Source organism: Diorhabda carinulata, chromosome 3 (genome assembly GCF_026250575.1).
Source record: "Diorhabda carinulata isolate Delta chromosome 3, icDioCari1.1, whole genome shotgun sequence".
NCBI lineage: Eukaryota > Metazoa > Arthropoda > Insecta > Coleoptera > Chrysomelidae > Diorhabda > Diorhabda carinulata.
Genome location: NC_079462.1, coordinates 30986496 through 31013634, shown reverse-complemented (window position 1 = coordinate 31013634; position 27139 = coordinate 30986496). Strand labels below are relative to the sequence as shown.

General features: G+C 31.1%; 2 protein-coding genes across 3 annotated transcripts in view; one reads left to right on the top strand and one right to left on the bottom strand.

Annotated features, from left to right (window-relative positions):
- LOC130891808 (heparan sulfate glucosamine 3-O-sulfotransferase 1) overlaps positions 1 to 16069 on the top strand; it is a 111814-nt gene extending 95745 nt beyond the window's left edge. The window contains exon 6 of the mRNA XM_057796787.1: positions 710 to 16069. Within this exon, the coding sequence (XP_057652770.1) occupies positions 710 to 848 (139 nt within the window). The 3' untranslated portion in view covers positions 849 to 16069. The remainder of the gene's footprint in view (positions 1 to 709) is intronic.
- Positions 16070 to 19507: 3438 nt separating this feature from the next.
- The window catches only part of LOC130891507 (BMP-binding endothelial regulator protein-like), a 117753-nt gene continuing 110121 nt past the window's right edge, over positions 19508 to 27139 (bottom strand). For both annotated transcript variants that reach the window (XM_057796305.1, XM_057796306.1), the window contains 2 exons: positions 25953 to 26112; positions 19508 to 24909 (listed from right to left, as the gene is read on the bottom strand). In XM_057796305.1, coding sequence (XP_057652288.1) covers positions 23981 to 24909; positions 25953 to 26112 — 1089 coding nt within the window. In that variant the 3' untranslated portion in view covers positions 19508 to 23980. The remainder of the gene's footprint in view (positions 24910 to 25952; positions 26113 to 27139) is intronic.

Sequence of the window (27139 nt, the reverse complement as noted above, 5' to 3'; positions counted from 1 at the left end):
AATAGTTAGACCTAACTTACCTATCTCGGCAGATAAATATACTCTAGGTATAAAATCGAATGGTTTTCGTTATCTGTTATCTGGAAAATACTGTTAACCGAAAGATAACTACGACTGAAAGAAGCGGTAATGAATGCTTCTGTGTTTTACTATAAGATAAGGGGAGACAGTTCCTATCAGTTCATGGTGGGGCATGTGAACATACGTAATAAAAAGACACATAGGGTCAATATAAGGTGGCATTCCTCCCCATTTTGTAGTGATGGTACGGGAGTTTTTAATAAATTTTGTAACGCTATTAAATTGGACGATGATCTCCATACCGTATCCTCTGAAGTCTCATATTCACAAAGTTCTGGATTTTTTTGGATCAAACTCAAACACAGGTTACATTATACAGTAATTTGCAGAAATCCAGACTTTCCCAATTTAGTAGAGGTCGACCGGAGGTGCATATTGTGAATAGCTGATCTGACAAATACTTTCAATTTGTTTTTCTATATTTATCAGAATTTTATTGTTTTTATTGGAATAAATATGACTTACTTCGTTTACTCAAGAAAATTCCACGACTCCAACTGATTAACATAAATATTTATCACACATTCCTAAGAAGTTTTCTTTTCGACATTAAATAGCGAATCATCCGCAACAATCTTTCAGATTACTTTGAAAATACTCCGAATATAAAACTTCGTATGTTTTATAGATGCCTGCGAGAAACAAAAGGAAGGAAACACCCAAGAGTAGATCCTGAAGTTATATCGAAACTTAGAAAATATTTTGGGGAACATAACCAAAAATTTTATGAGCTTGTCGGAGAAGACCTCGGATGGCCAGAGGAATAATGTTGATTTAGTTTTTAGGTTAATTAAAATTGTGATCCATCAAATATTGAGACTAATCAAGGTGAAATTTCACAGTGTTTTTATTTAAAATTTGCATTTTTATATTGGTTTCCACAAGATTACGAAAATTAATGGTATTAGTTAAAATCTAATATATGTTTTATTACTAAAAAATTTAGTACTAGGAATAGTATTTTGAGTAATTTATCAATAAATTCCCTTCTAAAATGTGGCCTATCAACAAATAATGAGTACTATCTGAGACATAAGAGTATTTTTATATCACTATTTCAGTTTGTTAAATTTTGCCTTGATTAACAAACAAATTGAAACCAAAACATTTAAAACCTGGTCTTGGTTCAATATTTATGACTATATACATCATCCAAAGGATTATAACGGACGTCAATCTATCGAAATTATTTTTATCGTGTAAAAACAAAAAAGGAATAAGTGAAAATATGAATAATGTATAGAAAAATAACATCAATATGTTGTTCCGTCTAAGATGAAGCTAATTCTATCAAAAACTTTTTATTTTTTTTGCAATGTTGTTTATTCGCTCCATATTTTTAAAAGCTCTCTCGATGATAATAAACTATTTCATGCTCGCTTTTTGAATAACTTAACAGATCATATTTCCATATTTCCCAAAGGAACATAATCCCCACTTAAACATGCATAAAGAAGTTTGTTACTGAAGTTTAAGAGATTACAGTTAACCAAGAGGTTAAATCGATTATAAACTTTTATAGATGCGGAGTCGAGAAATATCAACTATTTTGATAAAGTATCAAATTAATGAACTACTAAAATTTATATTACACTAGTTTCTGTGGTTTTTATGCTATAGAAACGAATCGAAAGTTATCAATTATTGTTTTTTAGGTTATAGTTAGTCAGACATCATAATAAAAAAATTCTGTCACGTCCGTTTCTAGAAATTCTTCATTATTTATAAAACTTGGTAATTATAGTGTAAACAATAATAAAATAATTGATTATGACACATTTTGGCTCCCTTTTCATAGTTTTCAAAATGACTTATGACGTTCAAGAATCTTCAAATACCTCCTCTTAATCAATTATACTAAATTATGAGGGGAAAAATTCACATGTGAGTGCAGAAAATGAATTTTGAATTTTCTGTTGAAAATTGGAAGTTTTTCTATAGGTCAAACCACATCTTCATAGTATCATAATCTTTTTATTTGTTAAAATCTGTGTCTTCTTGAATGACTTTCAAGCATTTTTTCTTTGACAGATAAGGAACTTTCAAAACTAATATTGAGGATCTGTGGACGAATAAATATTCTTTTACTTTTCCTTTCTGTAATATTTGGAAAGATTGTTTGCAAATACCTAAATACATCACTATTCGTGTTTATCCCTTTGACAAATATTATCGAAATCCCAATTTAATGTATGAAAGAATTAGAATAATGCTTTTTGAATCTACCAAAAATTTATATTTGTAGTTACATTTGCCTGAAGTATATTGGTAAAAGTCATTATTTACTTACACAATGACATTTTTTGGCCCTGGTGGAAGAGCAAAAAATACAAAAGTATTCAGTAAATCAACCATGTGAACTAATTACACCCCGTTAACTTTGAGGTCTTTGTTCACTTTCCATTGATGTTTTTCGTACTTTATTAATTCTATTAACGTTCACATTGATTCTTAGCTATCTACAATTTACTACTCGTCTTTTTGGCATATGTTATAAGGGGTTCTCCAATAAGAGGTGTTATTTTGATATTCAAAGAAAAACGCCATTTTTTGAGATAAATGATCGGATGTTTATTTCATTATAAAGAGGAAGGTATGCCGTTAATAATGGAACACAACATCAGCCAAATGGCCGCCACGACTGCGCTTACAGGACCATATCCTTTTCATGAAATTTTCCGTAACCAAATTGTTAAGCGGCTGCCCTATGTCCTCGATAGCCTCACGAATTCCATCTTTGAGGTCTTGAATCGATGCTGGACTGTTGGCGTAGACCTTATCTCTCACGTGGCCCCAAAGGAAAAAGTCGCAAGGTGTTAAATCACAAGATCTCGGTGGCCAATTGTGATAACACGGTCCGGAAATTTTCCCGTAAAAGATCGATGGTTTCGTTGCTTGTGTGGTTGAAAGTAAACGTTGTCCAAATCAATACCATCCAATTCCGGCCATAAAAAATCATTAATCATCTCTCGATAGCGCAATTCATTCACCGTAACTGTTGCTCGAGCCTCATTTTCGAAAAAGTAAGGTCCAATGACACCGCCAGACCATAAACCGCACCAAACAGTCACGCGTTGAGAATGGAGAGGATTTTCAACAATAACTCTTGGAGTAATTCCGGATTATTTTCATGCATTTCAAGGACCCAATCAGCAAAGACACGACGTTGTTGATGATCGGCCGGCTTGAGTTCTTGTGTTAACTGAACTTTATAGGCATTAAGACCCTAGTCTTTATGCAAAATACGGTGTAATGACGTTTGTGGAATGGCTAATTCCAAAGAACGACGAGGAATGGACAAACCTGGGATTTCTTCAACACTTTGGGCTACAGCAGCAATATTCTCAGTTGTTCTTGAGCGATGTGTACGGGTTTTATTCTTCACATCACTAACTTGTCCCAACAGCTCAAATTTTTCCACCAATTTCTGTATTGCGGTCCGAGAAGGTGCTTCACGTCGACCCAAAAATGTTTTAGTTTTACGAACCGTCTCTGCCAAACTTTCGCCATTTTTATAGTGAATTTTAATAATTACAACGCGTTATTGAAGCGTGTATCGTTCCATTTTCATTAATGGCGTAGTTTCTACTTGTCAAATGTCAAAAAATGACAGCTTCAAAATTGACATTTACCGAAATAGCGGTCTGTTCAAACTAACATCTCTTATTGGAAAATTATGCAATAAAACTGTTTTACCTATTTTTCATAGAATCAACGAATTAACGCCATCATAGTTTTAATTCATTGCAAGTCCCGATATAAAGTAAAATAACAGTATTCCGTTGCATTTTGAAAAATTCTGAGTTAAATTTACTTCTGTACTGTTAACAAATTGCATTATTAGAATCGACATCCAAAAAGTTAAGCTTCAGATCTTGATAATCGTAAATCTGTGATAAGATTATTCTATTAAGCTTAATTAATTGAATGTGGAATATTTTCGTGAAGAGATATATCTTCGGAATCAATTTCAGTGAAATATTCTTTCAATATAATGAAAAGACAATTTTTTTTAAACTTCAACGATTAGAACTTTATTATCACTTCCTACTTGTCGTTTTGATTGAATTTTATAAAGATATATTGAACTTTGAGTGAGAATTGACGAGTATTAGGGTATATAAAAAATTCGAATGTTAGGAAAGGTTTCGACAATCAGGGTTAGGAACAAAAGAACTAGGTTCATGGGATAAACCGCGTTGGAATTTTGAAAATTCTTGATGTTTCGGCTCCCACTTTGAAGTCATTATCAAGATAGGGGTGAGGATAAAGTGGTATTTCGTTCATTGGTAAGAATTGATCTGATTCCGTAGTATCAATCTGCCTACTGCACGCAAATAATCACCCCTTTTATTGGTTGATTCCAATGCCTCAATCTGCACTGTTTAAATTCTTAGTAATAAAAAAAATAACGAAGCCAGCGAAAAATCAGGAGCAGAAAACATTATAGCTTTGATGATGATTTAGATGATTATTGATAAATTATATATAGAATCCGAATGTACCTTTATTTATTGTATGCTCAACTTTAATTAGAATTTCCTTATAAAAATCCCTTCTTCCATACTAATTTAGATGTAATTTAAAATCTACGAAAAAAAGCAGAATATGAAAAAAATACATTTACTTCAGACAAAATATTTCAAAGTACAATGTGTGATAGTATAAGTCTTAATTACATAATACTTCCATCAGTTTCTAAGCCCGCGTGACAAGTTATTTTTTAATTTGGCATCAAAATAAAGGTAGGCGTACAAATTAACTCAGGATTGATCAAAATTTGCGATGACGGTAAAACATTACAGTCATTCAATAATATAAAACTCATTTAAACATATATTGTAAACTTTTCATTTTCATAAAAAATTGTCAAATCCGCGATGTGAACGACGTCTTGAATTTGTTTGATATATATATTTGAGGAAAATAAAAATCTTATGTCATGATACGGACCTAAGATCGTGATAATTCCTTGTACCAAGACCAGCATTATATCAATTGTTTAATTAATTTGCTCAATTACGGTAGTAGAACTAATTATGGAGTACCAGTGATTGATGATATTCATTATTTTTACCACCATTTGACGAAAATATTTGAAGCTGCTATATAAATCTATTGAGCCATAAAATATCACTATTCTTGAAATATTATTTAGATAACAAGCTTCAGATACAGTTGTCATGATTCTTTTCCAAAATATTTGACAATAACAAATTTATTATAATCAATCAATCAACATGAAATATTTCATTTGCAAAGGTAACATTTAAGAACAATATTTTCAGTAAATAACATCCATTAACTCAAATTTTTTGCTGTTTAAAAGGTCTTGAATATAAAAATCTAGATGATGATTTCAAATGAACAATTAGATAGAAACGAATATAGAATAATTGATTTCTGTTTTTGGACACCTTAACATAAAAAACGATAAGATAATGGACTTAATCCTATATCATAATTGAATGAGTTCATGATGAACACTGGCTTCCCTACCATATTATTGACTATGGGCATTTTCTCCACAGGGTTTTCCAACTTCTTATTATTTCTCGTCAATCTTACTAATTGTTTTGCTAGCTTCTTCAAATTTCAGAATATATATCGAATTATTGTTATCAAATAGGTATTTCTAAGTGTTCTGGTACTATGTACTCAAGAATATTGGGGAGGCTTAAATCATGAAGGCTAATTTCGGAGTTTTCCATCAGTTTGTGAGTCATTAGAAGTGTTCTGATGTTAAGATTATTTTGAATTCACTCATCATAATGAAATTTATACTCAAAATTTATCCTGAAACGAGCGTGAATGGTATATTTTCCATTTCCATTTATGTTCAAAATATAGAGGTCCCAGAAGCCGGAAGCGGATTTTTCAACTTCAGTTCCGCTAATTATATCATGAAATTCGATGTAAAAAAAAACTTTTTTCTGAGTTATTGGCCAATGAAGATAATTCAACATAAGCTTGAGTAAACCTAATCTTATCCAAGCTAAAGTGAATTCCACCCAACCTAACCTAAATATAAGATATTTTCTTCATTTTATGGTGTATATCATGAGAAAAACCTGAATTTTAGACATCTTAGACCTCGTTATATGGACTATACGATCTTAAAATCGCAAAATAAACACAATTCCGAAGTAGGTATAGCCTTAAGCATTTTTTACACCGTTTTAAATTCTATATTTCCACTGTTCCGATTCTCCACCTGTCGTGTATGTGGAGACAACCCATTTCGAAGGTTCTTTTCTGAAGAAACCTGATACATTAGCCAAAATGCTCACATTCGAAATATTCCATCAAGCAGCATCAAAGCCTATTAAAGTATGGGATTTCTTAACAATATTTAACTGTATCACTTTTAATTCCATTGTACATTTTAGTACATGGCGATTGAACAAAAATTACTAAAATAGAAATCACGAACTCAGGTAATCCTTGAAGCCACCCTAATGTGAAAGATACCAGTAATACTCCTTCATATAATTACTCGGCGGGTGAAGAAATTTGGAATTAATATAATCACAAAGAACTAGAAGTAGTGTTGCCACTATAGAATATATTAGTAATTAACTAGGTAATTATATAGATTAAATAAATTAATAAGGAGATGAATAATAAGTATAAACTTTTTAAATTGAGTTCAAATTGAGGAAGCAGTACTTTTTGTTCAAACAACAGTCGAAATCGTGCGAAAATAAATTATTATGGGAATTCAGAGTGACTATAAACATTTTAAATGAGTTTAAATTAATTAAACATTACAAAAATATATGATAAATCCATTATTGTCAAATATTTTGATGATAACGCCAACGTTGCCATTTTTTTTCACGTTGCAGTTTATCATTTGCTTCAGAACTGGTATCACTATTATTGTAGTAAGGGAACGGCACAAAGTAGAAATGAAAATACACTGTGATAACATCCACGTATCTTATAACGCTAAGTAATAAAAAAACGATAAGTTTTGAAGCACATGATTTTTTTCTCACACAAACTTCTATACATATCAAATTTTTCAAAGGAAATTCCAACTTATACATATCATGAAACACGCAAAAACAAAAGAAACCTACGAATTATATTTAGATTAATTCTATTATATGTATAAGATAACAGATAATAAACGTGTACTTGGGTTTTTGAGTTGGATCATATTGATCAGTGCCTTATTTGGTTTTTTAAGTTTGTAATCCACATTGGAACTGAATAAGAAGATATTTTTTCATTCTATTTACTGTTAAACTGTAGTTGAATTTGACACTTTATCCTCGTAGACCTTTATCAAAAGTTCATTGATATCGGTGGACCTCTTTTACATTTCTACTGAAATGTGAAATTTCGGAGCTGACGATGGAAATTTAGGTAGACCCATAACGAATCTTTCTTTGACTTCCGGCGGTTCACTCAGACTACATTGGGAATCACTATTCTAGAAGATTTAACTTACCTCAAATGTCAAACAATATAGATAAAAACTCTAGACATATTCATCTAGTATTAACAAAACAATTTCAAACCAATTCCATTTGAACAGCTTAAATTCAGTCATTTTAATGAAACTGTGATGTGTTAATTTAAACAACAGAATTATTGTTTGGTCTATAACTATTAAAAGACATTAGGCAGATACACAACATTATTCACTAATATAATTTTAATTTTCAATGTAATTGATTGCCATTTTAGTACCTTTTTCACCAATATCAAACTTTTTTTGTACAAGCTTAGTTTTATTAAATTTTGACAAAACCACGTGCATTTGGAAGTAAACAAAAATAAACTCACTTCTTGTCAGATTAAATTCCTAAAGTCCAGTAATGTTATCAATATAGAAGAGAAGTGGTAATTTCAAGGTTGGCGAACAGCTCTAATGTTATTGAAACTAGATTTGGAAAACAGGTGTTGGTTTATATTCCAAAAAAGATAAATAACGCCATCTTCTATTCAATTTCCTTGGTAACAAAGAACCAATAAGGAAGTCACCTGGTACATAGATGGCTTCACTATAATGAGTGGTTAGACCGGAGCAAACACATATGGAGAACACCCCAAAATAAGCGAATTTCTATCGTTAGGGGAACATGCTACCGTCTTTCAAGTCGAGGTATCCGCTGTATTGAAATGTGGACGCGCGATACTCAATCGACGCCATGGAAACGCAGTAATCTCAATGTGTAACAAATTTTTACAAAAACTGGTTCAAGATACAGTTCATTTGGGATTTCATCCAGTTTGGGATTGGCAAATGAACCAAAACCAATTCTTGGTGTAGTCAAAATTGCTGCTCTAAACGGTCTGATTGCGAAGCAAATTCTACGGAAATGTATAGAAATATCTAGCATGAGGCAAACTAAGGAACAGACTCTTAGATAGGTCTATTGCAAACCAATTTAAACTTCAATAGGTGCGAAGTTTGATTGGTGACAGGACCTTTGAATAGGCACAGTAATTTAGACGCCATATCTATTCTATAGGTAACACGGATGAGCTGGAGTTACCCAGCATTCAAAAGGGTACGGTTCTAATACTTGAGCAAGCCTCAGGGTTTGCCTGATTATTTTCAAGACAAAGTTCCTGATCGGTTTTTCCCACGTCTGGTAATTTCAAGTTGAGTAGGATAGAGCTGTCAGTAGGCCTTTGTGCTGATGGTTTAAGGCTGATGATTTAAGATACTTGTTTCTCCTTTGTCCCTCAATTATTCAGAGATGATCCTTATGATTCCCATACTTGTAATTTTGATGTTTCACTGGACCATTTATGTAGAATAAAGTTCTATCAGAAAAGAGAATTCATTGTGGATCGTGTTCTTATTAATTTTATATTCTTTCACTGATCTAACTCTGTTTTACTGATATTACTACGGCAGATGCTCTTCAATCAATATGATCCCTCTTAGAGCAGTATTTGCAAGATCTACTTGACAGGCAGACGTGGCTCATGGACACCGAGTTCGCCTGTAGATGACCAGAACGTCAATTTATTGGAACTTCTTTCTTTGGAGATGTACAGGCCTGTGGAATCATGGAACAAAGCACCTCTATCTCGATTTCTACAGCCTACAGAAGTAAGATCAATATCCATAGGCACCTCCACATGGCAAGCAACACTCGAGTGCAATAGGGTTGTGCTTGCTTTTGACATGAAAATAAAAATTAGATGATCGGAATTATTATAATTTTTCTGTTTTTGTTACATGTGATACTGATCTTTGACTATACCATTGCGTTTTGAACTAATTTGTGAACTTTATGATTCAACGCGTTTAAAATATGCTGGGACGAATCAAATATTCGATTGGTTAACGACTATTTTAGTTCGCATTCACCAAAATCTCTACACGTTGTGTTTTATATAGATGACTTGTGAGAAGTTGGTTTATTTTTTGATGGAATTATTTCGCACAATGATAAAAGAAATCTTGCTTTAAAAAGTGAGAATTCTCATTATGAAATTCACGAATATCATTTCCTAATCCTTTTTTCAAATAACTAACATGTGACAAAAAATTATTTAACATTTTGGGTAGCACAATGTGAGCTAATTGCTTTTTGCTTATGTTTTTTCAATTATTACAAGATTTTAATTTTTAATTTTGAGGATTTTAAGCAATTGAATTTTTTTTCAGAGTAATAATTCTAATAAGTTAATACCCGCAGATATAGAATTGTCCCTTTTAATTCTATTTGGAAAATGAAACATTACGTAAATTAGAATATGGGTTTTCTAGATTTGTAATAATCAAATTTTCTAGATTTTCTATGCGTAAAAAATTAATTATGGGCCTTTGATGAAGGTGTAGCAACAAGAACAAGTTTAAAATTACATAACAGTGCTTTGGAATGTTTCATGATGATTTCCAATATAGATATTTCATCATATCATATTTTAATACACTAAATGAATGAAAAAATATCAAAACTGAATATTTTGTTGTGTTGAATTGTTTTTTTAAGTACACTAACTCGAATAATTATTGTTTGTAGTTGAAATAATTGATAGTTACCTATGAAAAATGAGCAATAGTAGGTACCTAAGTGATTTAGGCAACACTTTCGATTAGTTTATTGAATTCACACTTTTTTAGTAGAGTGAAGGAACAATGCATATCAACAGATGCCATAATGTTGTTATTTCAGAGTAAATTTAGGATAATTTAGGTTAATATAAGAAGAAATGACATAGATTTCGAATGAAAATGAATATACCTCATCTACTGTACAAATTCAAATAATCGTTTTCATAGCATACATTTATTATTTATTGTCACGTTTTTCGATAAGTTATACTCTCCAGAGATTGAAAGTGAATTACGGAAATATTTGTTTATTCTCCTGTTTCGTTCTGAATATTTAGCTTCTCAAACCGCTGAGCCCTAGCTCCATTACATCATGTATCAAAAAACGGTAGGGATTTTATTGAAAAAACGTTACATACTAAAATACATTGCTTGGGAATTTATTTTTAGGGAATAACATTATCGGTTTGTTAGTGTAAACTAAGATTTGACAAACCCCAACTGGGAAAGACCATAGGTGTTAAGTCGGGACCACGCGGAGACCAAATCAATTTGCCAGGAATTTCACGAACTCGTAGCAAAGATCTATTGGGTTTGTGTGAAGCTGCTCCGTCTTGCTGGAACCATGGTTTTTGGTTATAACCATTAAAGTTTTACAGTTCAGGAGTCATCTAACACCTGCACAAAATTAATTTACTGTAACTGTGCGTCTATTCCGAGGCTGATCGTTGGATCTGTGAGCAGATAAATTCTTTTCACTTCCGGCAGGTTGCTGGCTTCACCTGACAACCCTCCTCCTTTACCCGGGCTTGGGAGCGGCAGTGGCAGTCAGCAGGCTACTCTAACCATCCAGCAACCAACCACAGGCGGTAAACCAGAGACACGACGACCTTTAGGAAGACCTCCAAAAAGTTGTATGGATTCATGGACATCAACATCTCAAGGATGAAAAGTTGGGAACTACAGGACTAAGAAGAAGAACCGTTCGTCTCATTTCATCTTAAAAAAAGTAAATGCCTATTCTTAGTGGTGACATCGCAGTCGATACGGTAACTTTAGGGGAATGTATGTATTCCTTATGTTTGAATTATGGATTTGTTGCTCTCCAATAGAGTCAAATTTGCTTGTTGACGTGTCGATAAAGTCAAAATTAGCTTGATTCGAAAACAAGATGTTGGTCAAAGATGGAAAGCGCTCAATCATCTGATATACGAAGGTCAAGAGTACGTCATATTTGCGCTCATTCTTTGCACCGCTTTATGATCACTTTAACTGTCGTTTAGGTCCGTTTCGAGTTCTTTCATAGTTACTGAAGTGAACGTATTCCCAAATAGTCGAAAAGCTGAAGTACAACAACGGATACGATGATACTGCAATTAAAGCAGCTATCAAATTACATTGAACCAATTATGTTGAACATGATGTTGATGGAATGATTTATGGACACGGTATGACAGTTCCATAATTGCCCATAGTTCATTGGAGTGTCATCCAGTTAAAAGCACAGATCCAGAAAGTTTGATATGCGTACGTATTTTCCTCTGCTTAATTTCCAATAATTCCATGTACCTAAAATGTAACTGAAAAATGTATTTTTAGTTCGTTGGACTCTTCACGTTGTTCACCAAACTGTAGATGAATTTTTTTGTTCTTCCAATTTAGAATATCAAATATCAGCTACAGGAAATGTGAATTATATTCATTTTATTCGTAAGTCATGCAATATAATTTGCTTGACAAAAAAGTACATATCAAATGATTTCGACACATATCAAAATGTGATGAATATATATATTTTTTGTAAATATTATATTTAGGATGAACAAAAACTAATCTAATTGAGTAGAATAATTTTTTGCTTTGAACAATATACCTTAGAAAATTAAAAAAAAAACACATATCAAGATTTGTGAGACATAATTAATGATAGAGTTTTCGATAAAAAATTAGATTAGGTATTAAGACAATATTGACAACGAATTTTAATATACAAATACATTCAACAAATTTATGTGCACTTGGTTATTTTTTGTTATTCGAAAAAATCAATTTCATTCAAGTACATCTTTCTTTTCCATTTTTTTTTTCAATTGAAGCTATTAAAGCAACACCAATTCCATTCAAAAAACCTGACATATCTCTTCGACCAATTGTTTCAAGTATTCAAACTAGTTTCACCCCATTATCGAATTATTTGAGAAATATTTAGAAAAATTTTTTTCACAAAATAAAAATTACATCAAAAATACGTGGGTTTTCAAAAAAATGAACATTCCCGACGAATATATATTTATATCGTTAGATGTCGTGGAACATAAATTAATAACGAAATTGGACAAAAATAGAGAAAATTCAAACATACTTCAAAACAAATTTATCAAAACTATAGAACTAAAACATATTTGGAAACTAAACAAATTGATGGTTGTACTATGGGAGCATCCATATCAAGTTTTATAGCATAATTAGTAATGGAGGCTCTTGAGGGGATCGTCTTGAGCAAATTTGATATAAATATTCCATTTTTTCCGATAAATAAATGATTGCATTACTGCTGTATCAAAAAATGAAATCTAAAACAGAAATCAAAAATTTCGATATCGGACAAAATAATAAAATTAAGTTTCTTGTTGGCAAATTATATGAAATTAACAATAACATAAAATAAAATGGAATACAAAATCAACTTGTCCCTCAAGATATTTTAATTTCTATTCATGTTATCCTACAAAGAAGATTGGCTGATGGAAAATACGAGCCAACGACTATTCTACAGATGTTATAATCAGGGTACAGGCATCGTCGACTTATTCAATATTTACACTAGTGAAGAACAAAAAATTTAGATCTAATAGTTCAGAAGACAATAAAAGTAGATTCTATAAACCGTTCGTTAAATCTGCGCTTCGCCAAGGATCTGATACTAATCATGAATGAGTTCAAAGAAAATAAAAAAGATACGAAACGAGCTGAATCTGATAGTACTTGACAAAACTGCCTACCCCTACAAATACTTACGAGATTCGTTCGAGAATGGACAATGGAACCTGAAATTTGCAAAAGAATTAAGCAGTCTTCGGAAAATTGCACTATATCTTAGAATTTGAAATCCTCATAAGAGAAAAGTCTCCATTTTGTTTTACTGTTTGAAATGAATAAGGAATGCTTTAAAAAGAACACAATGAACAATATAAGTGCTTGTTACCTAGAAATAGAATTTCAAATGTAGAGGTAAGAAGTAGAAACACTCGATTGTCAGATAGTATAATATGAAACGATTCCATGAAAAATGGATAAAATTAGCACGGAATCAAAAAAAAACTGGAAGATTTATGAGAAGCTTATGTCTAGCAGTGAATAATGAACAAATATAATAAACAGATATTAAACACTACGTAGCTCTCTATTAAAAAAGCAGTTAAATAAGGCGACTGAAAGGAATTTCAATAAATATTTCAAATCCAGTCAAGGAGACTACTTCATGAATAGAAATGGGTCAACAATAACACTTTGAAATAATTAAAGTTGAAATCGGAGTTGATATGAATTTCCTTTTGATAATTTTAATATAAAAAGAATTGTGAAAAATTGAAAAGGAATTTTAAAAATATATTTGTTATACAAAGGGGCCAAGAAAATGCATATAGAGATTTAATATATTTTTATAATATATTCATTTGATTAAAAAAATTCACTTACCATCTTCTAAAGGTAATATCCCCAAAGAATAAGAACATTTACTAATCAAATATGATATGGCAATTTCTTATATATATAAAAAGTCTTTTTTTATTAAAATAAGTTTTTTGGAATCTCTGTATATTCAAATATTTCGATAGATTTTCTATATGAAGTTGCATTATCACAGATCTATCAGAATTGAATGATTTGAGCCGTTAGATCATAGCTTAAAATATATGTAGTTTGTCTACTTCATTTGTTCCAACCAAATTAAACACTTCTTCCTTGAATTTTTTAAGGCTTGCACTGTATTCTCCAATTTCTTCAGTCTTGATCTTGAGATGTCGATATCCATGATTCGGCCCGTCTCTTTGGAGGTTTGCCTGCTGATCTTCTGGTGGTTGGCGTTTCCTTCAACGCTTTTTTCGCCAGCCGATGTTCCCCCATTCTTTCAGCGTGTACTTCTTCGTACTCATCTGTTTACTATTATCTAGTGTCTAATGTTGGATCTGCGTTTTTTGTCCCAGAGGATTGCTCCGGCTATTGATCTAAGGATTTTCATCTCTGTTATTCGAACAAGTTATTATGTCTTGCTTGCTTCAGGTGGACAAGAATTTGTTGCGCCATATAACGTCGCGAAAATTTCCGGATATTTTAGCAGCCTCGTGGCTGATGTTATAGTTCCTAGATAGTTCAAGTTCATAACTTGTTCTATTATTTCATCGTCTATCGCTAATTTTCAGTGTACTGGGTCTTTACTTATTGTCATAGACTCCGTCTTGGGGATAGATATCTTCATATTGAACCGTTCTGCCATTTAGTTGAGTTGGAAAAGCATTCGTCGATTGTTTTCGTCTTCTGCTAAATGCGTAGCATAAAATTAGACTATAAAACTATAAAAATAGTTTTTCTGTAAAATACTAATAACGTCTTTGAGTACCCTGGATTAGGTCACCTGCAAAATATACGAATGCCGACTTATTATACTCTCTAGTTGTTTCTAAAATTTGTCCCATTATAAATATTTCGTCTATTGTGGATCTTCATTTATTTCTATATTTTGCGAGAAGTACTGTGTTAATATTCTTGTTAGAAGTTTCATTATGGAACTTTATTTTTTCTTTTCTTATGAATAGAGATGTTAATGCTGGCTTAATACATTAAGTACTGTCTCCGAAGACATCGTTAAGTTAAATAATGCTGTCAGATCCTTTATTAGTGAGTTACCAACATACTAAATAATTTCGTTGCTGATATTGTCCGGTCCTTAAGACTTCTCAACCTTGGGATCGCCGTTTCAACTTCTTCCTCGCTGATTTTGAAAGTATCAGTCTCCTTTTCTAGTGTGCTGCTATAATCTTGTTCATCTAAGTTCTTAAAGTATTTTGTCCACTGACTCGGAGACATTTGACCCGCAATATATTCTGTAGTTGGTCTCTTCCTTGAACTTATCCGATTCCATATTCTTCTTTGAGCTCCATCAAGAATATGCTGCATTTCGATTGAGAATTTCTTTCAATGCTCTCACGTTTACTTCTGTTTTCAGGTTTCAATATTCCTTTTATTCTGTACAAGCAGTTTTAGATTGGTAAACCTGAGGGACTTTTGGTTTTTTTGTAGACGACGTACTGACTTTTCTTTTGCCAACTGCTTCTTCTGCTGCTGCCCAAAATGTTAGTTTGTATCTTTTGTCATGACTGATGGCCTTCGCCCAGATTTGAGTATGTAAGGGATCGCCATTCTGGACTTGTGTATGTTTAGAAGCGATTCATAACTTTTGCGCTAACATTTTATATATATAATACTCGGTTTCTGGATTCCGCTTGTGACGATATTTCGTATCGAATTTAATATTTGTGAGAAATCGACTCAATCCGAACGTTTCGTATTCAATTTGCTCTCGATTTAAGAATCGACTCAAATCTTTGAAAATAGAACGATCCGTGAGAATGCGCCTTAAATAAATCAACATGCATCTATCATTAATGTCTCACAAATTATCAATTAATTTCATATATCTTCGTTAAATATACAATGAATAAATTAATCTTTCGTACTTAACGGTATCATTGTCTGTCAAATCTGCTATATCTAATTCTATAACTAATTCTAGTCTATCAAGTTTTAAATGTTGTAGGGTGTGTAGTGTATGAATTGTTGATTTCGAAATGTTTTTTGAACTAGTTGAGTTATTGCCGTAATTAATTATTTTAATAATGTTCGTATAAGTTTGAAAGTTTATTGTTATTGAGAGTTTTATTTGAAAATATAGTGTGAAAATCATAATTTTATTATTTAATGAACAATTTTTTAAATTGTGTATTTATTTCTATAGAATATTTATTCATTTTGAATAAAACTCTCAACGGAATATATGTACCTAATCCGCAATTAACCAATGCAATTTATTACAAAAGAAAAATATTACATTCTACTTCGTTACAGATTTATATTTATAATCATATTTCATAAAGCATTCTAAGTAATAACTTTAATAACCTCAGGTTCAACGATTCTTTCTTTTCCAACTACTTGTTAAACGTATGAAACTCTAATATTTTTATTTACGCAATTTATGAATTTAAAATAACTCTTTAATCTGACCAATTTAGAATTAAAACATGAAGATCATAAATTTCAAACAAATAGTGAATAGGCAAGAATTCTGATAGAAGCTGACTTAGTATTAAAATCGATCAAATTGATATTTACCTTGATATCACGAACTATATCAAAAATATATTCTTACTGTAGTCATATTTCTCTTTCAGATAATGATGGACGTTTTGTTAGGTAACATTTGGATCTATTGATACGGTTAAACTTTATTTGATCCCTTCATGATCTTCTTCTCCTTTTCCTTCGTTTATATAGGCATACTTTTTTTTTCAATCTCATTTTATACCTATATGCATTCAACTATTTTTGTATTCTTTTATTTATTATTGTTGTCATGTTATTTTAACTTTAGTTTCGTGTTTTCTCGCCCTTCTATGTTGTCTATGTTCGGAGTATGATCCTGTACTAATCGTTTTTTGGTGTAAGAATACTTTTAGATTGTTTCCTCACTGTTTCGAAAATTCTGTGTTTTCCATGTCTTTCACATATTTACCACATTGTTTTCTTTCTTTGTTTCAATATTTCCTATATTATTCGATCTTATATACATGTCTTCTAATTCCTTACATCGTCTTTACTACCTCTCCTTCCTGGTTATATTTTTTGGTATAGTATCATCATACTTAACTGCGTATTAATATTTTTTTTTGTCTAAAACAAGTTCCATTTTTCTTTGCATTGCATGTTTTCATTGCTTTCAATTCCTTTATTTTTATTAAAAACATTTTGTTATAATTTGTTGAGCTGCGTTTGTTTACAAATATCTTCTAACCTTATCTACCATACGATTCGCAATGATGATACAAAAAAGTCTTTTTTTCTAATTTTTTGCATATTTGATTTTCGTTTTTTATTTACACCTTCTTCCAAAGTATTTTTTATTTACTCTGTAATATAATGTTTGTCATCTGAAATTCTCTAAGGCTCTCAATACATCTGAATCATTCAACTCTCTACCTCTAAATAAACATTCTTTATGAAGTTCCTTCCAATTATTCATCAGTTCTTTTCCTACATCTTTATCTACTTTCGTTAATATCTACGTTTTATATCTACATGTAGTGGTGAGTCTGATTATCGATTTTTATTAAAATAATTACAATCATGATAATTTCTTCTATCTTTGCCCATTGGTTCTCTTTGTAGCACAATAGTTGGAAACCGATCTTTCTAATTCTCCGCCTTTCAATAAACAAGGTTTATATAGAGCCTCTATTTCTTTATACATCCTTTTTCAAATCCTTTTGGGCTTTTATACAGCGTATATCCAACAATGGAAGCAGTTTAATTTTATACTCACATACCATTTTTTGATTTGTTTCGTTGTTTTCTTGAGTATGGATGAATGTCAATTTGAGGCACTGTAGTTTTGTAATTATTATCAATTTTTTTTTATAGTTTTGCCTTTGGTAGGATTTTAAAAGTTTTAGAGGAAAGACTGCGCTTCAATATATATTTTTCTATTCGAATAAAATTGCATTTGGATACAGTTACTGTTTCTTGGAAAGAATTTTGAATGTCTTAGTATAAACACTGTTAAATAAAAGCACTAAGAAATGGGTATATTTAAAATTATGTTTTTTTATACAATTTTAGTCGATGAATAAAGTTTTATATGCCATTAAACCTACGTACACATTCTGGGAATTTTAACATTTTAATTAAGGATCAAATATATGCAATAAATATTTTTCAATGGAATGTGTGCGTGGAGAAATTTTCTAAAATTATTTCTATACCTAAAATCCATGTATTTGTGGGTAATAAATGTGACGAATGCATTTGATTTATTTCACAAATATCAAATATTTCCTCTTAAAAACCACTTGTAAAAAAGATTGAAAAAGGAGATGGGAAAAATGTATATAAAATCGTTTTTTCATAGATTGAATTTCTGAAAAAAATCCTGGAGCTATAAGTCAGACATTCAGTCCTAACTACGTCCAGAAAGGAAAGAAAAAGTAAGAGAAACTTCAAAATTTCAATTTTTTCTATTTATTATAATTCTTTCTTCATATCTAAACAAATATCTATTCAATCTATTTATTTTTCTACAAATGCTATGAAAAGTGACGTTTTTCTCATAGCTAACTTAATTTGAAAACCACATATAACTCATACTGTGAGAAATATTATTACTCACGGTACTTTGTCCACACTACATACATTTATATGGAGAATCAATAAAAATCGACGAAAACTAATGGTAGTTTTCATTCGAGGTTTGATAAAAATCGCAATTCCCATGAAATATTACTTTAGTAGGACATAACTATACCAATTTATAATAGATAATATGACAGTAGTGACGATTTTGATAATACTCCGCCAGAGATATCGAAAACAGCAGCAAAAGTAACTTTAGAAATTTCAAAAAAATTATGAATGAAGAAATACAAGAGTTGTCGAAAACTTTAAAGGTATTTACATATTGGTCACAATATTCAATGTTGCTATTTTACAGAGTCATTCCTGCTTGAACTCAAATAAAAAAAAGTTGGGAGTTTAGATTATATCTGACTCATATCAGCACTTTAAACGAGACTCGAAACATTCGAATGTCTTATTTTATGTGACATTAAAACCATATTATTAATTTGAGTATGACATTTATTTAGGTTGAGGGACTGAATGGATTTTTTTGTAACATATATACAGGATGCAAATAATTCAAAAAATGATGAAATGTACATATCCTTGTGGAAGCACTGGAATAAGGCTTCACGATTTTCAAATAACACCTATTTTCAAATGTATCTTTACCTCTAAACTCCGAAATTTTAGGCAACAAGTATATTTAGAAGGAAAACTAGCCATGGGATATATCTTGCCCATCTTGCCAAGCTGCATATCATACAAACATCAATCTTTATCTGTAATGATAATTCTAATACTGATCTCAATCACATTTTCTTTTGATGCAGCAATATTCCCTACCTTTAAACCTCATCCTCCTTTTAAATATAGGTAATCGTCATACTTTAGATCTATTATTACATTAAAACGTTCTGTGGCTGATGGACTTGATTCCAAATCATTTTCTTTTGCCAACACTCACTAGGAAATTTTAGTGTCTTTGGATAAACGATAAATAAAAAGTGAACATATGACTAACTTTATTTTTCTTACCAATACACAGAGATCTTCATGCACAAAACAATGAAATACTAAAACGTATATACAAATAAATTGTTTTTAATAAGAAACAATTCAATAAAAAAATAATTTGAAATTGAAAATATAAATGTCTTTGGTATAATACAATAAAACACATAGATATACTCTAGGTTTAGTTGTTGTTGGAAAATTAATTATTCTGATAAATTTTTAGATGATTCGTATTATTTCTGACATTGATTGGATTATTAAAAGAAAATTGTCGCAAGTAAAAATAAGAGATGTAACATAAATTGACAATAGGGAATATCTTGAAGTACTGGTCAGTAAGATATGGCGAGAAGTCTATATCAACAATTATTATGATGAAATAACCAATTTGTTAATGATACCTTACGAAAGGTAATTAGGGGAATGTTTGAAGTTCATCATTGCTCAAATATCAAGTAAATTAAAATCATAAATTCCAAAATTACATGGAAACGAACGAGTTAAATGTTAAAAATAAAGTTATAGACAGGTATTTTTTGAAAAGACGAATGAAACTAAAAATTTATAGGAAAAATAACCTATTTAGTAAGCATATAATTACAAATATATAAGTTAAACTGACCCACAGTGAACCAAGATACACAGTACATCATTTTCAATTTCTTCGTTCTGTTTCGATTAACATCATTTCGATTATTACCTTTCAGTTTGTTCTAAGATGTTGTGGGGAGCGCATTCCAAGTAAATTATTCAGCGCATTTGACAGGAATTTTACTACCACGTCGTTCGTTTTCTGAGTTTCTTTGTGGCAGATTACTTTAGTCGAAGGAAACGGCAAAGCAACAAAAAACGTCTGAATTTTTTTTTGTATTTATATTTGATGTGGTGGAAATTTAACAGTCAGCCCCATACCACTTTGTATTACCATATTTTTTCAATTGTTTTAGCATGGCTCGAAAAAATTTCGAAGAACAAATTATAGAGATGCTTTATCTAACACATCATGATTTAAGAAAAAAGAACTAGTCTTGCTCATTCAACAAAAACTAGGTGATGCAGTCAGATGAACAATTAAGCATTAAATAAAATTTTTACATCTTCCTTAATTGATTAACAAGTAACAAGCATAGATTGCAGAAAGATAGCCTACGAAATTGCCAGGAATACTAATATTAGGATATCTATTCCAGATTTTGGCAAGGACAATTTCTAACAATTTATACATATAACGTCTTGCAACGGCATCCATCTTGTAGTTACGGGACTCGCATATTCAATCTCGACGAGAATTCCTCGACAACGCTGCCACGTCTTGTATCTTTTTGGTTACGTTCTTTTATTAGTTATACTGTTTGAAGGTCGTGTACATACTAACTAGTTCAGTGTGACCACATGACTATGTTTCAAGTTTTTGGAAGTGAATTGGGTGTTGAGTTGATTCCAATGAAGCGAACACTTCATCAAACTGTTTTTAGAACTTTTTATTTCGAAAATGTGGCAGATATGTCAATACGAAAGATTAGTTGTTCACTGTAGGATAGTTCACTCTACCTGAAAATTGAGTTATCAAAAACAATAAATAAATATTTCACAAAATGTAAAAATAACTACCAAGAATGTATTTAACTGTGATTAATTACATAAAACTGTGGCACGTGTCACAGTTATATCCACTATTCTCACTTACACAACCTATTTGCATATTTACAAATTTATTTGCTAAACTATATAGAAAAATAGAACAAATAATATTTACAAATTATTATAATATAATTGAAAATAAAAGTAATTTTTCTAGTTATCACTTTTTGTCGAATTACAAAGATGAATTTATCACATTTCTTTTCTTTACGTACTTCACATTAACGAACTCACAATTATCAAATACAGAATAAGAAATAAGAATAACATAAACCAAATTGAGAATAAGCATAAACTAAGCACTATTTTGTGACAATAACAAATTGTCAGATAATTTCTCAATAAAATCTGAGATCAAAATATAAAAGAAAATGTGAAAAGTATAAAAATATTAAATGATAATCAAAAAGTACATAATTTTTTAATAAAAAACGTGGTATTTATCAGAATAAATCATACCTATGCAAAAAAATAAGTACCAAATGGATTTGATTATCATCAAATTGATTGATAAGCGCAACTAAAGATGAATATTAAAATATCCATCAATTTAAAAATATTATTCTATACAAAACTTTTGTCGAGTGACACGTACCATATCTACCATAAAAATATACAATTATATTTTATAATACTTCAAATCATATTTGATGAACCTTGTAGCAGGGCGAACATCAATAAGTCAAAAAAGATCAATAAATACATTTGAGATGTTAATAAATAAGTGAAATAGTACGAGTAGCGTTAATTTAATTACTGGAAGCTTGGAAGACGACTTTAGCAACGTTCATAAATCTCAAATTTCAACTAAAACCCCAGCTACATTACGCTAACAATGTCTTTTATTTCAAACGCTGAACACTGGTAACTGTAGAGTCACATATTCTTGCGAAAACACGAAGCGCGCATTCAAGTAACCAAAATCTTTCAATATAATATTGGGCAAGTCCGGAATCAGCGTACCTCTTAGATTAATTTCAATGAATACACATATTTTATTTATTTAATCATTAATGAGTAGTTTACACCACTAGTACACAATATTTGATTCATACGAGAAGTAATTGAAGAATTTCATAGTATTTTATTTTGATACCATGCTCACATAAGGAGAAGTTTTATATTGTAGCCTTTTGCAATAATTAAAAACTCATTTTAAATTGATATCGTACCTTTATTAATCATCCTTCTCATCCATAATTTCACCCACTGTTTCCTTCCATATTTAGCAAACGTAGAAATAACACAAATGAGAATTATGTAATAACGAACATTCTTATGATGAAAAAGTTTAACATTCGGTAGATACCACAAAAGAATCTAATAAAATATTCTATTTCCAGTTTTTGTTATCCATTTATTAATATATTCATAATTTGTTGCGAAAATTCAACACATATACCATGAAAGAAGTAAGAATACCATCAAAACATTTTTTATATTTGGTAAAAGAACTAGGTAAGGCTCATAGTCAATTGACTGTTACTAGTCAAGTTTTTAAAGTAAATAAAATTTTACGAAGTTAGTTAGTTAGGTATTTATCTTTAATGATAATCTGGATCTGAAGAGCACTAGGCTATCCAGATCAATTTTATAAGACTTTTTTAGATATTGGCTATGGAGAAACAATTTCAATAAGAGGGTCATAAGTTTTACTTGATTTTCAAAATGATTGCCGAACGTCTCATTATCCACAACATCGAGTTATGTGTCCTTTTCACTTTTTGGAAAAACATAGAAACATTTAAAAAATATTGAACCACTGAGTAATATAAGGAGACCAGACATAACAATGGAAGAATCGACACTAATGACAAAAGAAAGATAAACAAAGAAGTTTGATTCTAACAGCTAAATTAGATGTCTTCAACACTTTCTAATATTTTATTAGATAAAGTTATTTAGAAAACTGATGACAACAGAACAAATACAAATTCTAACTTACGCAGAGAACATCAGGAGCTCAAAAATATCATGATATTGATGGATAACGCTGAACATAAGAAGGTGAAAGTAAATAAAGTAAAAACAAAAGTTATGTTTGTATCCAAATATAAAGTACAATCAGAGGGAACGAATTCAAAGTACTAACAAGTATTCAGGATTCTTATTGACAGTAATAACGAAGGATTGATCAGATGATACTACAAGAATATGGAACTTTCTTCAGATATGAATCATACCTGAAAAAAATTATTAAGATTATAATATATGAGGCAGCGATACAACTATTGGAGAACCATGAAGCTGGAATAAAAAAAATGAGAAAAAATTTTGTCGAAGAGAAAAGTTATGAGGACTAGTTGAAACAGAAAAAAACTGTGAAAAAAATCATCGTAAAGACAGAGTAAAACTCATAAAAATATTATATAGGCAGAATTACAGAAAAAGGGAAGTGAAAAAACACTGGAAAAATTACAATTGTGGACAGATCAAACTAAGAAAAGAAGGTAACGGCAGATTTAAAGATTAAGAATGTCTATGGAACGAAAATAGAAGTAGGAGAAACTTGAGAAGAAAAAAAGAAATAAGTGGATCATAGAATAGTATTTAGATTTAGGAAAAGGCTACAACGAACTAATTTCATATTATAAATAGATCAACAAGATATTCCTTGGGTTTAATTACAAATACCATGGGAATCTATAGTCATTAAGAAAACCCTTATTCGAGAAAGCTGATATTCCTTGGTAAATAATGTCTAATAGGTATTTTGATAGCATTGATCATTCTTCTAATACTTCTGCCTTGGGATCATATTATTTCGGAAACAATGGTCTAGTCTAGAATACTGAAAATGACTAGGTAGTATAAAGACAAAAGTTAAGTTAAAGGTACGCCTTTGGAGCTACGCGTTTTATTGAAAAATTTTGGCATCTGTTTTAGCAATAAAGCTTCTTGGTTTTGTATGTGTCTATTATGTCCGTGTAGCTTTTTCGGTCTCCTTCTTCGACTTTTAAGGTTACTTGAATCGCACAGTGTATGTTTTTGCCAAGAAATTAGATCCACCCCGAGCCTTTCACATTCTCTGGCATAAGCCATTAAACTGTCGCAATAACATTTATGCCCTTTACAGTGATCCATATCCATTTTACAAGCTCTGGAGTATTGTTGAACACTTAGTTTAGATCTGCAAGTTGAGAAGATATCGCTGTTAAAGAACTTGCACGACTTTTTCTTCAATAGCTTTGTCGACTTATTTTTTTGGTTTTTCAATTTTTTAGCGCATTCTGTTTTCCTGCTTAAACACCAGGAAGCACCAAATGTCGAAATTTCTCCATTAGATAGTACTTTACCGGGTTTAGAAGTTAGATCATCTTGTATATCATAGTTAAAATTACCGCAAAGACCGCAGACGTTATTTTTCATATTAGCAGGAACAATAACTTCTACAAAACTTTTGAAATTCCAAAATACCCTCACGCCGTTGCTCAGTATAATATCAACGGAATTCTCTTCTTTGGTTTCGAGTCTGAATTTACCATCTACTTTGAACGGAGCAGATATGATTGTTCCATTGAATTTGATTCTACCTTTTTGCTGAAGATTCAGTCTCGTATTCAAATATTTCACAGATACCCTCTTTGTGGATGATGAATTACCATCTACAAGGACGTTCGCTACTCCTATCGAAAACGTGTTGTTAGTGCAATCAGCCGTTAGCTGATATTTCCCGATTCCTTTGAAGGTATATATTTTTCCGTCGAATGTCTTGTAATGGGGATCTCCGAATACCATACAGGCACCTTCCACTGAAAATGAGAAAAATAATTTGAATAAAAACATGATTAGGAATTAAAAAAAGTATTCGCATTAACTATTAAAAGAATATTCGTTATACATAGTGAGATTAAATTTGTCCTAGACTTGGTACAATTGTTTTTGTATGCAAATCTCAATTATTTTGAGTTTTTGAGCTATTTGTTTAGGATGCAAAAATTTTGCGGTAAATGTACTTTATCGCCATAGTATTTAAGCGACACAAAGCATTCAGTGAGGGCTTGAAATTATCGAAAACTGGCCTCATTCGAGTCGTCCATCCGTCAGTGTTAACGACGATAACATCAAAACAGTTGATAAAATGGTGTTCGAAAATCATTGTATCGACATCGGAGGGATAGCAGAGGACATATCTTCTGCTTCAGCTCGACTGAGTTCATGATCACAGTCTAGCCAACAATCTAGCGAATGTCGCTTGAAAAATGTGCCGAAATCGAAAAAACCGTTAAGGGCGTCGGTAATCAACTCAATACTCAATTCCTTCTGGACAAAACAATTAATGGATTTTTAACATAAATGCGCTATCATATTCTTATTGATTTTTTTTTGGTGACACACGAACCAAGAGTCTTAGCTCAGCCACCGTTTTCGCAGGATTTAGCTTCCTTTTACTTTTTTCTCTCTTTTCAAACTCAAAAATCAACTTTGGCGAGTGCGCCATGAGTCCTTTGAAGTCAAAAGAAGTAATTCGCTTACCGTACTGAAGGCCATCTCAATTGAGGCTTACAAAAAGTGTATGGAAAATTGAATTGAGGCCTAGCATGCTTTGAAGGAACCTATTTTGAATGCAATTATACAAATTTGTATTAATACGTGATAAATTTGTTTGTATGGATCAATTTTGATCGCATGGTATTACCATTATGCATCGTACAGGAAAAATTATAAGAAAAATACCGTCGTCCAAATGTAGACATATAAACAATTTCCTGATTGTCATCGAGGGCAACTTTGTTGTAAGTTTTTCTCTTTAACAGTACTATAAACTAATTCAATTTTTATAATATTTTCTCACCTTCAACACATCGCGGACAACATTCTCCTGGTACTTTTTGAAATTTAGTACCGTAAGTGCAAGCCGTTGATGTAGTGTTGCAACGAGTAATAGCGCAACTGGGCATTCCTCTCGTACATATGCAAGATTTACAAGCGTCTAATTTCCATTGTTCACCATCCTGCCTAGCAAAAAAGAGAATTATATACAATATGTTTATTAAATAAACAGGAAGAAGTGAAATCTATAGACTGAGAAAGATTTATACAAAACTTTAAAATGAAGAATGAGAAAAAAATTAGACCTGCTGCAAAAATTGCCAATTACATTTTTTTAATAAATTGAATACTACTAACGTGTGCTACATAAATAATACCAGTAGGGTCTCAATGTTCTACATATCTTACTACTCTACAATATCGAGTAAATCACAAGTGTAAATATATAACCTTAAAAACCGTACTCAATGAACAAGTTATCACCTGTACAATTCAAATTAAAATTGAAATCTATGAAGACTACTGGTAGCGGTAAGGAAAAACGAATATTTCAAATTGGGGAAAATATTTTTTCTACGTCCGTAGCGACTATGAATCTTCTCCCTGGGAAATCCAGGGAACAGTATTTAAAGAAATATTAATTCTTTTATGAAGTGGCGTACCAAAAAAGGCAAAAATAGTTTCACAGAAATAGTGTTAGTAGCTTACTTTGAAACTAAATCTAAAATGTGGAAGTCTTCAACACTTTGGTCGACTTATTCAAAACAAAACGGCACCCTAATGGTGAATAACAACGTAGACATCAGTATATTCTCGATATCTGCTTATTTGAAAAATAAATCATTTGGCTATAGACTCAAAAATAACATTTGCCCGTGAAGAAATTAATAAGTTTCTGTTGCAACCTCCAGACGATCATTATCTCATGCATAAGGTATGACAGCAAACAATTTTGATGTAAGCTTAGATATTATTTGTTACATCTTTCAGGTTGCTTTAATATTTGGAATGGCAAGAGGTCTGCGGAGGGAGGAATTATATAAAATGAAGTGTAACGATATTAATAATACCGGAAATGTTTTAATTATCACAGTATCTGATACAAAAACTCATGTTCAACGTCGATTTACTGCTATTGATGAAATGTCTGACTTGATTAAATTTTGTGAACATTTATAAAAAATATTAAAACCAACGACCCACAAACGT